At 54.1% G+C, this 15828-nt stretch overlaps 1 protein-coding gene across 1 annotated transcript in view; it reads left to right on the plus strand.

Moving 5' to 3' along the window:
* The window catches only part of agxt2 (alanine--glyoxylate aminotransferase 2), a 301925-nt gene that overhangs the window by 233949 nt on the left and 52148 nt on the right, over positions 1-15828 (plus strand). Inside the window, exons 5-6 of the mRNA XM_087993908.1 lie at positions 4820-4920; positions 10334-10426. Of these exons, the coding sequence (XP_087850034.1) occupies positions 4820-4920; positions 10334-10426 (194 nt within the window). The remainder of the gene's footprint in view (positions 1-4819; positions 4921-10333; positions 10427-15828) is intronic.

Raw genomic sequence — 15828 nt, forward strand, 5'->3', positions numbered from 1 at the left:
GAGTTGTGTACAGGCTTCTTAACTGTTCTCAGGATGTGGGGAAGAAATTACACCGGGAGATAGAAAAGGCATTATTACAATAATCCTGGGGAAATGCAACATGCAGGTGGGCTGGCAAAATCAAGCTGGTAACAGATCTCAGGAAAAGGAATCATGGAATGTCTATGGGGTGGTTCTTTGGAGCAGCTGTGGTGTAGCCACAGGTAATCCTGGATTTGGAAATGTATCATGAGGCAGACGTGGTCAGGGAGCTGAAGTAGCCCCTGAGGGGACAGTGACCATAATATGACAGATTTAACCTGCAGCATGAGAGAGAGAGAAGCTGGTATCAGATGTAGTGGGATTACAATTGAGTAAAGGAAGCTACCAGGACAGAGGGAGGAGCTGGCCAGAGTTGATTGGAAGGGGACCCTGGCAGGGAAGATGCTGGAACAGCAATGACATGGGTTTCTGGGGATAACAGTGACAGGGGTTTCTGGGGATAACAGTGACAGGGGTTTCTGGGGATAACAGTGACAGGGGTTTCTGGGAATAACAGTGACAGGGATTTCTGGGAATAACAGTGACAGGGGTTTCTGGGGATAACAGTGACAGGGGTTTCTGGGGATAACAGTGACAGGAGTTTCTGGGGATAACAGTGACAGGGGTTTCTGGGGATAACAGTGACAGGGGTTTCTGGGGATAACAGGGACAGGGGTTTCTGGGGATAACAGTGACTGGGGTTTCTGGGGATAACAGTGACAGGGGTTTCTGGGGATAACAGTGACAGGAGTTTCTGGGGATAACAGTGACAGGAGTTTCTGGGGATAACAGTGACAGGGGTTTCTGGGAATAACAGTGACAGGGGTTTCTGGGGATAACAGTGACAGGGGTTTCTGGGGATAACAATGACAGGGGTTTCTGGGGATAACAGTGACAGGGGTTTCTGGGGATAACTCAGGAGGAACAGGGTCGGTTACTGACGAGAAGTTAACGACAGCATAAAAACAAAAGGAAAAGTATAGAATGTGGTAAAGATTAGAACTTTGAACAGTCCTTCATTGTACTATCTTCCATGGGCCTATCCAAGAGTCACTTGAATGTCCCTAATGTCTCTGACACTACTCCCACTGCTGGCAGTGCATTCCTCACACCCACCACTCTCTGTGTAAAGAATCTACATCTGACTCCCTCCCTAAACCTTCCTCCAATGCACCTTGTGATAGCCAATTCCACTCTGGAAAAAAGTCTCTGTCTATTCACTCTATCTATGCCTCTCATCATCTTGTACACCTCTATCAAGTCACCTCTCATCTTTCTTCACTCCAATAATAAAAACCCTTGCTCCCTCAACCTTTCCCCATAAGACACACCCTCCAGTCCAGGCAGCATCCTGGTAAATCTCCTCTGCACCCTCGCTAAAGCTTCCACATCCTTCCTAAATGAGGTGACCTGAACTGAACACAGTGTTCCAAGTGTGGTCTAACCAGTGCCCTATAGAGCTGCAGCATAACCTCGCGGCTCTTAAACTCAATCCCCGTGCTAATAAAAGCTAACACACCGTACGCCTTCTTAACTCCATCAACTTGGGTGGCAACTTTGAGGGATCCATGTACATGGACCCCAATATCCCTCTGTTCCCCCACACTGCCAAGAATCCTGCCTCTAACCCTGTAATCTCTCAAATTCGACCTTCCAAAGTGAATCAGTTCACACTTTTTCCAGGTTAAACTCCATCTGCCACTTCACAGCCCAGTTCTACATCCTGTCAATGTCCCATTGCAACCTACAACAGCCCTCCACACTATCCACAACTCCACCAACCTTTGTGTCATCGGCAAACTTACTAGCCCACCCCTTCCACTTCCTCATCCAAGTCATTTATAAAAATCACAAACAGCAGAGGTCCCAGAACTGATCTTTGCGGAACACCACTGGTCACCGAGCTCCAGGCTGAATACTTTCCACCTACTATCACCCTCTGTCTTTTATGGGCCAGCCAATTCTGCATCCTTACTTTCTGAATGAGCCTACCATGGGGAACCTTATCAAACACCATGCTAAATCCATGTACACCACTTCCACTGCTCTACCTTCATCAAGGTGTTTTGTCACATCCTCTAATAATTCAATAAGGTTTGTGAGGCATGACTTACCTCTCACAAATGAGAAGAGAGAGGATTGGGAAGCCTTTAAAGAGCAGAGGATAACTAAGGAAGCAAAGTTGGGGGGGGAAGATGAAATATGAGGATAAAACAATAGACAATAGGTGCAGGAGTAGGCCATTCAGCCCTTTGAGCCTGCACCACCATTCAATATGATCATGGCTGATCATCCTTAATCAGTATCCTGTTCCTGCCTTATCCCCATAACCCTTGATTCCACTATCTTTGAGAGCTCTATCCAACTCTTTCTTAAATGAATCCAGAGACTGGGCCTCCACTGCCCTCTGGGGCAGAGCATTCCACACAGCCACCACTCTCTGGGTGAAGACGTTTCTCCTCATCTCTGTCCTAAATAACAGGTGTGTGAGGCAGTGCTGGGATCTAGTTAGAAGGTAAGCTAGTTAGTAATGTAAAAGAAGATTGGAAGAGGTTTTTTTTAGCTCACTGAAAGTTAAGAGAGAGGCAAGAGTGGAAAATGAGGCTGGAAACGTAATGGGGAAGAGAAGTGGCAGAGGAACAGAATGGGAAATTTACATCAGTTTCATGGTGGAAGACCCCAGCAACAGACCAAAATGTCATGAGAGTTAGGGGGCAGAGGGGAGTATAATGGCCATCACTGGGGAGAAGGTGCTGGGGAAGGCCTGAAGGTGGATAAATCACCCAGGCCAGACAGACTACAGCCCAGGTTCTGAAGGAGATGGCAGGGATTGTAACAAGCAGGTTTGACAGTGGAGTACAGGTGGACATGGATTTCCAGAAGGTCTTTGACAAGGTGCTGCACAGGAGCCTGCTGAATAAGACAACAGCCCTTGGAGTTAGGGGCAAGGGATTGGTATGGGTAGAGGATTGGCTGACTGGCAGAGGGCAGAGATTGGGGATAAAGATATCTTTCTCAGGATAGCATCTGGTGACTAGTGGAGCTCTGCTGGGGTCAGTGTTGATACCACGATTCACGTCGTACATTAACGATCTGGACGAAGGAACTGAAGGCATTGTTGCTAATTTTGCAGATGACACAAAAATAGATGGATGTACAGTAGTCCTGAGGAAGCAAGGAAGCTGCAGAAACACTTGGACAGGCTAGGAGTGTGGGCAAAGAAGTGGTGATGGATCAAAATGTGGTAATGTGTGAAGTTATGTGCTTTGTTTGGAAGAATAGAGGCATATACTATCTTCTAAATGGCAGAAGGTTTGGAAATCTGAAGTACAAAGGGACTTGGGAGTTCGAGTTCAGGATACTCCTAAGGTTAACATGCAGGTTCAGTTAGCAGTTAGGAAGGCAAATGTAATGTTCGCATTCATTTTGAGAGGGTTAGAATACAAGAGCAGAGATGCTGAGGCTGTTATAAGGCTCTGGTCAGACCAGAATATTGAGGGCAGGTTTGGGTCCCACGTGAGGAAGGATGTGCTGGAATTGGAAGGGTCCAGAGGAGGTTTACAGAAGTGATCCTGGGGACGAAAGGCTTGTCACATGAGGAGTGATTGAGGATTCAGGGTCTGTACTCGATGGAGTTGGGGACGATGGTGGGGGGGGGGCGGCTCTGATTGAAATGTACAGAATACTGAGAGGTCTGGATAGAGTGAACATGGAGAAGATATTTCCACCAGTAGGTCACTAGGACCCCAGGGCACAACCTCAGGGTGAAGGGACAACCCTTTAGAACTGAGATGAGAAAGGATTGCTTTAGTCAGAGGGTGGGGAATCTGTGGAACTCATTGCCGCAGAGGGCTGTGAGTTTATTTAAGACCGAGATAGATAGGTTCCTGATTCGTGAGAGGGTCAGACATTACAAGGAGAAGGCTGGAGAATGAGGTTGAGAAACACACCAGCCATGATTGAATGGGAGAGCAGACACGATGGACTGAATGGCCTAATTCTGCTCCTGGGTCTGATGGTCTTATGATGTCCCCTTCCTGAAGCCGTGCTGACCCTGCGTGATTACAGTCTGTATTTCCAAATGCTGTGCTGTCAGATCCTTTATAATAGACTCCAACGTTCTCCCAATAACAGACGGTAATCTAACTGGCCTATAGTTACATGTTCTTTGTCTTTTCCCTATTTCCAATGAAAGTGTTTCAGTGACAATTTTCCAATTTTCTGAGCCTGTTCCAGAACCTCAGTATTCCTGGAAGGTTACTGCCAGGGCATCCAACATCTCAATATCTACTTCCTTTCACACCCAAGGACACATTGCGTCAGGTCCAGGGGACTTATCGATCTTTAGCACTATAAGCTCCCTTAGCAGTTTCTCTTGCGTGATAATTATTCTTTTTATTTCTTCTCTTCCTTTTGCCCCTTGAATATTCAGTCATTTTGGTCTGCCATTATTATTTTCAACTGTGCAGATCAATTTAAAGTATTTTGTTCAACTCCTCCGCCACTTCCTGGCTCCTCATTATGAAATCCCCAGCCTCATTCTCTCAGGGTCCTCTGTTCACTTTGGCCTCTCTTCCTGTGAGGAGGGGGAATGTGAGGGCTGGCCTGTGTGTGGGCATGTGGCTGAGGGAGGGAGGGAGGGGGCTGGAGATTGTTGAGCAGGTGGCATCAGGAAGGGGCTGGCTGAGGTTTGGGGTATGCCCGCGGGTGTATGGGTGAGGGGCTTTCAATCCCAGGAGGCTTTGCCAGCCCATGTTTGTTGAATGATGTGGGTTCTTCTTGTCTCTTTGTGGTTCAGACAGATGCCATGCCAAGGACCAGTACATTAACCAGCTTCACAACACCCTCCAATCAGCTGTCCCCAAGCAAATAGCTGCTTTCATCGCTGAACCCATCCAGGTAGGACTTTACAGATCCCACCTTCAGAAAGCCATCAGGATCAGGATCCATTGGGACGGTGTAGACTGGGAGTAAACGGGAAGGGGTTTGGGTCCATTGGGATGGTGTAGAGCGGGAGTGAATGGGAAGGGGCTTGGGTCAATTGGGACGGTGTAGAATGGGATTGAATTGGAAGGGGTTTGAGTCCATTGGGACGGTGTAGAGTGGGAGTGAATGGGAAAGGGTTTGGATCCATTAGGATGGTGTAGAATGGGAGTGAATGGGAAGAGGTTTGGGTCCATTAGGACAGTAGAGAGTGGGAGTGAATGGGAAGGGGTTTGGGTCCATTGGGACAGTGTAGAGCGGGAGTGAATGGGAAGGGGTTTGGGTCCATTGGGTTGGTGTAGAGCGGGAATGAATGGGAAGAGATTATGGTCCCTTGGGATGGTGGAGAGTGGGAGTGAATGGGAAAGGGTTTGGGTCCATTGGAATGGTGTAGAGCAGAAGTGAATGGGATAGGATTTGGGTCCATCGGGACGGTGTAGAGCGGGAATGAATGGGAAGGGGTTTGGGTCCATTGGGATGGTGTAGAGTGGAAGTGAATGGGAAGGGGTTTGGGTCCATTGGGACGGTGAAGTGCGGAAGTTAATGGGAAGGGGTTTGTGTCCATTGGGATGGTGTTGAGTGGGAGTGAATGGGAAGGGGTTTGGGTCCATTGGATGGTCTAGAGTGGGAGTGAATGGAAAGGGGTTTGGGTCCATTGGGACGGTGTAGAGTGGGAGTGTATGGGAAGGGGCTTGGGTCCATTGGGACGGTGTAGAGTGGGAGTGAATGGGAAAGGGTTTGGATCCATTAGGATGGTATAGAATGGGAGTGAATGGGAAGAGGTTTGGGTCCATTAGGACAGTGGAGAGTGGGAGTGAATGGGAAGGGGTTTGGGTCCATCAGGATGGTGTAGAATGGGAGTGAATGGGAAGGGGTTTGGGTCCATCAGGATGGTGTAGAGCGGGAGTGAATGGGAAGGGGTTTGGGTCCATCAGGATGGTGTAGAGCGGGAGTGAATAGGAAGGGGTTTGGGTCCATCAGGATGGTGTAGAGCGGGAGTGTATGGGAAGGGGTTTGGGTCCATTGGGACAGTGTAGAGCGGGAGTGAATGGGAAGGGGTTTGGGGCCATTGGGACGGTGTAGAGTGGGAGTGAATGGGAAGGGGTTTGGGGCCATTGGGACAGTGTAGAGCGGGAGTGAATGGGAAGGGGTTTGGGGCCATTGGGACGGTGTAGAGTGGGAGTGAATGGGAAGGGGTTTGGGTCCATCAGGATGGTGTAGAGCGGGAGTGAATGGGAAGGGGTTTGGGTCAATTGGGTTTGTGTAGAGTGGGAGTGAATGGAAAGAGATTATGGTCCCTTGGGATGGTGGAGAGTGGGAGTGAATGGAAAGGGGTTTGGGTCAATTGGGTTTGTGTAGAATGGGAGTGAGTGGGAAAAGGTTTGGGTCCATTGGAATGGTGTAGAGCGGAAGTGAATGGGAAGGGATTTAGAGTCCATTGGGACGGTGTTAAATGGGAGTGAATGGGAAGGGGTTTGGGGCCATTGGGACAGTGTAGAGCGGGAGTGAATGGGAAGGGGTTTGGGGCCATTGGGACGGTGTAGAGTGGGAGTGAATGGGAAGGGGTTTGGGTCCATCAGGATGGTGTAGAGCGGGAGTGAATGGGAAGGGGTTTGGGTCAATTGGGTTTGTGTAGAGTGGGAGTGAATGGAAAGAGATTATGGTCCCTTGGGATGGTGGAGAGTGGGAGTGAATGGAAAGGGGTTTGGGTCAATTGGGTTTGTGTAGAATGGGAGTGAGTGGGAAAAGGTTTGGGTCCATTGGAATGGTGTAGAGCGGAAGTGAATGGGAAGGGATTTAGAGTCCATTGGGACGGTGTTAAATGGGAGTGAATGGGATGGGATTTGGGTCCATCGGGACGGTGTAGAGCGGGAGTGAATGGGAAGGGGGTTGGGTCCATTGGGATGGTGTAGAGCGAGAGTGAATGGGAATGGGTTTGGGTCCATTGGGATGGTGTAGAGTGGGAGTGAATGGGATGGGGTTTGGGTCCATTGGGACGATGGAGAATAGGAGTGTATGGGAAGGGGTTTGGGGCCATTGGGACGGTGTAGAGCGGGAGTGAATGGGAAGGGTTTTGGGGCCATTGGGACGGTGTAGAATCGGAGTGTATGGGAAGGGGTTTGGGGCCATTGGGATGGTGTAGATCGGGTGTGAGTGGGAAGGGCTTTGGGGCCATTGTGGAGAAAGTGAGGACTGCAGATGCTGGAGACCAAAGTTGAAAAATGGGAAGGGATTTGGGATCCATTGGGATGATGTAGAGCAGGAGTGAATGGGAAGGGGTTTGGGTCTATTGGGATGGTGTAGAGCGGGAGTGAATGGGAAGGGGTTTGGGTCTATTGGGATGGTGTAGAGCGGGAGTGAATGGGAAGGGGTTTGGGTCTATTGGGATGGTGTAGAGCGGGAGTGAATGGGAAGGGGTTTGGGTCTATTGGGATGGTGTAGAGCGGGAGTGAATGGGAAGGGGTTTGGGTCCATTGGGACGGTGTAGAATGGGAGTGAATGGGTATTTCGATGCTCTAGTGGTTTGCTGGGGTGATGTATAGGACAATTCAGAATCTGCTAAACTGGGTCAGGATGACAGCTCCAATGGGTACATTGGTGTCAATGCAATAAGCAGAGTTGGACTGATAGGTGGTTCATAAATTCATTCTACACAAATATCAAGCAATGACCGTCTCCAATAATAATAATAATAATAATAATTGGCTTGACATTCAATGATGTTGTCATCACTGAATACCCCAACATCAACATCCTGGGGGTTACCATTAATCAGAAACTTGACTGGACTCATCACATAAACATAGCGGCTACAAGAACAGTTCTGAGGTTAGGAATACTGCGATGAGGAACCCATCACCTGACTCCCCAGTGCCTGTCCACCATCTATAAGTTACAAGGCATTGAATCATAGAATTGTACAGTACAGAAGGAGGCCACTCGACCCATCATATTTGTGCCAGCTTCCAAAAGAGTTGCCCAGCTAGTCCCACTCTCCAACCCTGTCCCTATAGCTCGCTAATTCCATTGCTTTCAAATATATACAGCTCTGTGTGAACAACTCTCTGCGGAAAAAATGTTCTCCTCATCTCACTTGGAGCTGTCTTGCTGATAATGTTGAAATTGTGACCCCTAGTTACTGATATACTGACTAGCAGCAGCAGAATATCCCTCTTTACCCTTTCAAGGTGGCTCAGGATTTTATACACCTCAGTAAGGTCAGCTCTTAATCTGCTCAGCTCTGAAGAGACTGAGCCCAACCTCTCTAATCTCTCCATGTATGTAAAATCCCTCATTCCCAGAATCAGTTTCTTCCATCTCCTTTGGACTCTCTCCAGGGCTTTGAAATCTTTCCTTAAATAAGGTGCCTAGAACTGAACGCAGTACTCCAAATGTGGTCCAACCAATGACTTGTGGAGGTATTGCATCACTTCCTTGATGTTATACTCTATGCCTCTGTTTAGAATCCCAAGGATCCTATAAGCTGCTTACGAACGGTTTCAGCTTGTCTGACCCCCTTCAGAGAAGCATGTACATGAACCCCAAGGTCCCTCTGCACCTGTCCTGTCCCCCCCTCCCATGTTATCCTATTGAGCTGGGATCGCCTCTCTGGGTAGCGTCCAATGAAATGTATTCTGTCACATTTCTCTGCATTGAAATTGATCTGCCAGGTGTCTGCCCATTGGGACCAACTTGCTAATATCCCTCAAAACTCCTCACAATTCACTATTCTCCCTTTAGCTTCGTGCCATCTGCACATTGAGAGATTTTGCTCGCAACACCCATCTCCACACTGTTTATATAAATCAGAAAAGGCCATTCCCTGAGAAACACCCCTTTCATCTTGCCTCCAGTCTGAGAAATGTCCATCTACACCAACCCTCTGCTTTCTATCTTTTTGCCAACTCCTAATCCATATTGTCAAGAACCCATCAGTCAACCTGTCAGGTGGCTCTGTAATAAATACCTTCCAAAGTTCAAACATACAACATCCACAGCATTACCCTCACCCACTGCCTGTGTCACCTCATCAAAGAACTCAACTAAATTTGTCAGATATGGCCTGCCCTTGACAAAGCCATGTCCATATTAACTGACTTTCCTCAAAGTATAGACTTGTCTTATCCCATATGATGGCCTTCATCAGTTTTCTTCCTATTGATGTCGAGCTGACGGGTTTGTAGTTTCCTGGGTTATCTTCGTCTCTTTCTTAAACAACAGCATCACATTTACAATGCTCCAGTCTCACAAGACTAGTCCTATGTTCAGAGAGGCCTGAAACATTTCTCTACAATTCGCTCCCTGACCTCTCTCAGCAATCTCTTCTTGAGTGTTGTTGGAATCCTCCCCACTTGCCCCTGGATGGGGGCAGCTCCAACAACACTCAAGAAGCTCAACACCATCCAGGACAAAGCAGCCGCTTGATTGGCGCCACATCCTCAAACATCCCCTCCCTCCCCCACCGACCCTCAGTAGCAGCAGTGTGTACCAGCTACAAGATGCAGAAACTCACCAAAGACCCTCAGACAGCACCTTCCAAACCCCATGACCACTTCCATCTAAAAGGACAAGGGCAGCAGATACATGGGAACACCACCCCCTGCAAGTTCCCCTCCAAGCCCCTCACCATCCTGACTTGGAAATATATCACCGTTCCTTCACTATCGCTGGGTCAGAATCCTGGAATTCCCTCCCTAAGGGCATTGTGGGTCACCCTACAGCACGTGGACTGCAGCGGGTCAAGAGGTCAGCTCACCCCAACCTTCTCAAGGGGCAACTAGGGACGGCTGGGCCCAGCAGTGACCCCCACATCTCACAAGTGAATTAAAGAAGCTTTCCCTGCCCTTGGTTGTCAAAGACGCTGTCAATGCCCCTGACCACACTGTACCTGCTGTGCACCATGCTCTCAGGGCTGAGTTTGCCCAGATCACACTGGCATCCAGGAGACCTCACATACTGCTGCCACTACACAACACCTGTCCTGCCATTTGTTACTTATTTTAATTAACTCCTTAAATAATTTGCTCAACTATCTGTTGCCTGTTTTTTATAGTTTTATTAAACTCTAACCATCATTTTCTAGAACATTTAAATGATAGGCATCAAATTGAGATGACCCACTGAGCATCTCCTGTCCAGGGAGCAGGGACAAAGCCATTTCCGAGGCTGGGCTCTGCTTTCCCACACTCCTCCAGCTCATTCACCTTCAGATGGGATTGTAATAGAAGCTGATTCGGGCAGAAATGATACTCACTTCATGGGCTGGTAGGAACACTGTAGGCTGAATGGCCTGCACTGTAACAGTTTGTGTGATTCTGTCTTCCCACAGGGCGTTAATGGGACGGTCCAATACCCGAAGGGGTTTCTGAAGGAGGTTGCTGAGATTATCCGAGAACGGGGTGGATTATACATTTCTGATGAGGTGGGAGACACTGTGCCTTTGAGGATGTTTTCAGTGGGGGGGGGGGAGGGGGGGGAGGGGGGGGAGAGGGAGGGGGTGTCGGGGAGGGGGGGAGGGGGTGTCGGGGAGGGGGGGGAGGGGGGGGGACGGGGGGGGGGAGGGGGAGGGGGGGTGTCGGGGAGGGGGGGGAGGGGGTGTCGGGGAGGGGGGGGAGGGGGTGTCGGGGAGGGGGGGGGAGGGGGTGTCGGGGAGGGGGGGGAGGGGGGGAGGGGGTGTCAGGGAGGTGGGGGAGGGGGTGTCGGGGAGGGGGGGAGGGGGGGGAGGGGGGGGAGGGGGTGTCGGGGAAGGGGGGGGAGGCGGGGGGGGGGTCATTTTGGGATTATTATTAGAGGTGGATGTTACTGAGATTTTGAATTCTGCAGATGATCCTTTGAGAGGTTTCACAAAAAGCAAAGAACAATGAGGAAGGTTTCTCACCCAAAGGACACAAGATGCAGAATCTTCAACAGCACTCTCCCGTCTTTCCCCCCAGCTCCTTGTTTCTCTCACTAATTAAACGTCTGTCCCTCTCAGCCTTCAATATCCTGAAGGACCCAGCCCCAACAGCCCCCTGTGGGAAAGAATCCCACAGATTCACTCCCCTCGGAGACAGGAAATTCGAGTGAGCCCTTAGTCTGAAAGGGGGCCTTCTGGTCCCAGACTCGCCCCCCACAAGGAGAAACAACCTTTCCACATCCCCGTGTCAGATCCTGTAAGAATCCTGTGGGAGGATCTGGAATTGCAGTATCATTCCAATGTGACTGTAATTAGCAGGAGGCCTCCCTCACCACCTTCTTCAGTCTGTTTAACATATCAGGCAAGTCATCGGTTTAAGGGGAGAGGTGTTTACAGAGAGGGTGGGAGGTACCTGGGACACGCTGCCAGGGGAGGTGCCGGGGTCACACTGCCAGGGGAGGTACCTGGGACACACTGCCAGGGGAGGTACCTGGGTCACACTGCCAGGGGAGGTACCTGGGTCACACTGCCAGGGGAGGTACCTGGGACACACTGCCAGGGAAGGTACCTGGGACACACTGCCAGGGGAGGTACCTGGGACACACTGCCAGGGGAGGTACCTGGGTCACACTGCCAGGGGAGGTGCCTGGGACACACTGCCAGGGGAGGTACCTGGGACACACTGCCAGGGGAGGTGCCTGGGACACACTGCCAGGGGAGGTACCTGGTTCACACTGCCAGGGGAGGTGCCTGGGTCACACTGCCAGGGGAGGTGCCTGGGACACACTGCCAGGGGAGGTACCTGGGACACACTGCCAGGGGAGGTGCCTGGGACACACTGCCAGGGGAGGTACCTGGTTCACACTGCCAGGGGAGGTACCTGGGACACACTGCCAGGGGAGGTACCTGGGTCACACTGCCAGGGGAGGTGCCTGGGACACACTGCCAGGGGAGGTACCTGGGACACACTGCCAGGGGAGGTACCTGGGACACACTGCCAGAGGAGGTACCTGGGTCACACTGCCAGGGGAGGTGCCTGGGTCACACTGCCAGGGGAGGTTCCTGGGACACACTGCCAGAGGAGGTGCCTGGGTCACACTGCCAGGGGAGGTACCTGGGACACACTGCCAGGGGAGGTGCCTGGGACACACTGCCAGGGGAGGTGCCTGGGACACACTGCCAGAGGAGGTGTCTGAGACACACTGCCAGGGGAGGTGCCTGGGACAACTGCCAGGGGAGGTACCTGGGACACACTGCCAGGGGAGGTACCTGGGACACACTGCCAGGGGAGGTACCTGGGACACACTGCCAGGGGAGGTACCTGGGTCACACTGCCAGAGGAGGTGCCTGGGACACACTGCCAGGGGAGGTACCTGGGACACACTGCCAGGGGAGGTACCTGGGACACACTGCCAGGGGAGGTACCTGGGACACACTGCCAGGGGAGGTGCCTGGGTCACACTGCCAGGGGAGGTTACCTGGGACACACTGCCAGAGGAGGTACCTGGGACACACTGCCAGGGGAGGTACCTGGGACACACTGCCAGGGGAGGTACCTGGGACACACTGCCAGGGGAGGTACCTGGGACGCACTGCCAGGGGAGGTGCCTGGGTCACACTGCCAGGGGAGGTAGTTGGGACACACTGCCAGGGGAGGTGCCTGGGTCACACTGCCAGGGGAGGTACCTGGGTCACACTGCCAGGGGAGGTGCCTGGGACACACTGCCAGGGGAGGTACCTGGGACACACTGCCAGGGGAGGTTCCTGGGACACACTGCCAGGGGAGGTACCTGGGTCACACTGCCAGGGGAGGTGCCTGGGACACACTGCCAGGGGAGGTGCCTGGGTCACACTGCCAGGGGAGGTACCTGGGACACACTGCCAGGGGAGGTACCTGGGACACACTGCCAGGGGAGGTACCTGGGACACACTGCCAGGGGAGGTGCCTGGGACACACTGCCAGGGGAGGTGCCTGGGACACACTGCCAGGGGAGGTACCTAGGACACACTGCCAGGGGAGGTACCTGGGACACACTGCCAGGGGAGGTACCTGGGACACACTGCCAGGGGAGGTGCCTGGGTCACACTGCCAGGGGAGGTTACCTGGGACACACTGCCAGAGGAGGTACCTGGGACACACTGCCAGGGGAGGTACCTGGGACACACTGCCAGGGGAGGTGCCTGGGTCACACTGCCAGGGGAGGTTACCTGGGACACACTGCCAGGGGAGGTACCTGGGACACACTGCCAGGGGAGGTACCTGGGACACACTGCCAGGGGAGGTGCCTGGGTCACACTGCCAGGGGAGGTAGTTGGGACACACTGCCAGGGGAGGTGCCTGGGTCACACTGCCAGGGGAGGTACCTGGGTCACACTGCCAGGGGAGGTTCATGGACACACTGCCAGGGGAGGTGCCTGGGTCACACTGCCAGAGGAGGTGCCTGGGACACACTGCCAGGGGAGGTGCCTGGGTCACACTGCCAGAGGAGGTGCCTGGGACACACTGCCAGGGGAGGTGCCTGGGACACACTGCCAGGGGAGGTGCCTGGGACACACTGCCAGGGGAGGTGCCTGGGACACACTGCCAGGGGAGGTACCTGGGACACACTGCCAGAGGAGGTGCCTGGGACACACTGCCAGGGGAGGTGCCTGGGTCACACTGCCAGAGGAGGTGCCTGGGACACACTGCCAGGGGAGGTACCTGGGACACACTGCCAGAGGAGGTGCCTGGGACACACTGCCAGGGGAGGTGCCTGGGTCACACTGCCAGAGGAGGTGCCTGGGACACACTGCCAGGGGAGGTGCCTGGGACACACTGCCAGGGGAGGTACCTGGGACACACTGCCAGGGGAGGTGCCTGGGTCACACTGCCAGGGGAGGTTACCTGGGACACACTGCCAGAGGAGGTACCTGGGACACACTGCCAGGGGAGGTACCTGGGACACACTGCCAGGGGAGGTGCCTGGGTCACACTGCCAGGGGAGGTTACCTGGGACACACTGCCAGGGGAGGTACCTGGGACACACTGCCAGGGGAGGTACCTGGGACACACTGCCAGGGGAGGTGCCTGGGTCACACTGCCAGGGGAGGTAGTTGGGACACACTGCCAGGGGAGGTGCCTGGGACACACTGCCAGGGGAGGTACCTGGGTCACACTGCCAGGGGAGGTTCATGGACACACTGCCAGGGGAGGTGCCTGGGTCACACTGCCAGAGGAGGTGCCTGGGACACACTGCCAGGGGAGGTGCCTGGGTCACACTGCCAGGGGAGGTACCTGGGACACACTGCCAGGGGAGGTGCCTGGGACACACTGCCAGGGGAGGTGCCTGGGACACACTGCCAGGGGAGGTGCCTGGGACACACTGCCAGGGGAGGTACCTGGGACACACTGCCAGAGGAGGTGCCTGGGACACACTGCCAGGGGAGGTGCCTGGGTCACACTGCCAGAGGAGGTGCCTGGGACACACTGCCAGGGGAGGTACCTGGGACACACTGCCAGGGGAGGTGCCTGGGACACACTGCCAGGGGAGGTACCTGGGACACACTGCCAGGGGAGGTACCTGGGACACACTGCCAGGGGAGGTACCTGGGTCACACTGCCAGGGGAGGTACCATGGACACACTGCCAGGGGAGGTACCTGGGACACACTGCCAGGGGAGGTGCCTGGGTCACACTGCCAGGGGAGGTACCTGGGACACACTGCCACGGGAGGTGCCTGGGTCACACTGCCAGGGGAGGTTACCTGGGTCACACTGCCAGGGGAGGTACCATGGACACACTGCCAGGGGAGGTACCTGGGACACACTGCCAGGGGAGGTGCCTGGGACACACTGCCAGGGGAGGTACCTGGGACACACTGCCAGGGGAGGTGCCTGGGTCACACTGCCAGGGGAGGTTACCTGGGTCACACTGCCAGGGGAGGTACCATGGACACACTGCCAGGGGAGGTACCTGGGACACACTGCCAGGGGAGGTACCATGGACACACTGCCAGGGGAGGTACCTGGGACACACTGCCAGGGGAGGTACCTGGGACACACTGCCAGGGGAGGTGCCTGGGTCACACTGCCAGGGGAGGTTACCTGGGTCACACTGCCAGGGGAGGTACCATGGACACACTGCCAGGGGAGGTACCTGGGACACACTGCCAGGGGAGGTACCTGGGTCACACTGCCAGGGGTGGTACCTGGGTCACACTGCCAGGGGAGGTAGCTGGGACACACTGCCAGGGGAGGTAGCTGGGACACACTGCCAGGGGAGGTACCTGGGACACACTGCCAGGGGAGGTTCCTGGGACACACTGCCAGGGGTGGTACCTGGGTCACACTGCCAGGGGAGGTAGCTGGGACACACTGCCAGGGGAGGTAGCTGGGACACACTGCCAGGGGAGGTACCTGGGACACACTGCCAGGGGAGGTTCCTGGGTCACACTGCCAGGGGAGGTACCTGGGACACACTGCCAGGGGAGGTGCCTGGGTCACACTGCCAGGGGTGGTACCTGGGTCACACTGCCAGGGGAGGTAGCTGGGACACACTGCCAGGGGAGGTAGCTGGGACACACTGCCAGGGGAGGTACCTGGGACACACTGCCAGGGGAGGTTCCTGGGTCACACTGCCAGAGGAGGTACCTGGGACACACTGCCAGGGGAGGTGCCTGGGACACACTGCCAGGGGAGGTACCTGGGACACACTGCCAGAGGAGGTGCCTGGGTCACACTGCCAGGGGAGGTACCTGGGTCACACTGCCAGGGGAGGTACCTGGGACACACTGCCAGGGGAGGTGCCTGGGACACACTGCCAGGGGAGGTACCTGGGACACACTGCCAGAGGAGGTGCCTGGGTCACACTGCCAGGGGAGGTACCTGGGACACACTGCCAGGGGAGGTACCTGGGTCACACTGCCAGGGGAGGTACCTGGGACACACTG

This window comes from Chiloscyllium plagiosum, unplaced genomic scaffold, assembly GCF_037043375.1.
Source record: "Chiloscyllium plagiosum isolate Xiang-an unplaced genomic scaffold, Cpla_swu_hap1 HiC_scaffold_2, whole genome shotgun sequence".
Classification (NCBI taxonomy): Eukaryota; Metazoa; Chordata; class Chondrichthyes; order Orectolobiformes; family Hemiscylliidae; genus Chiloscyllium; species Chiloscyllium plagiosum.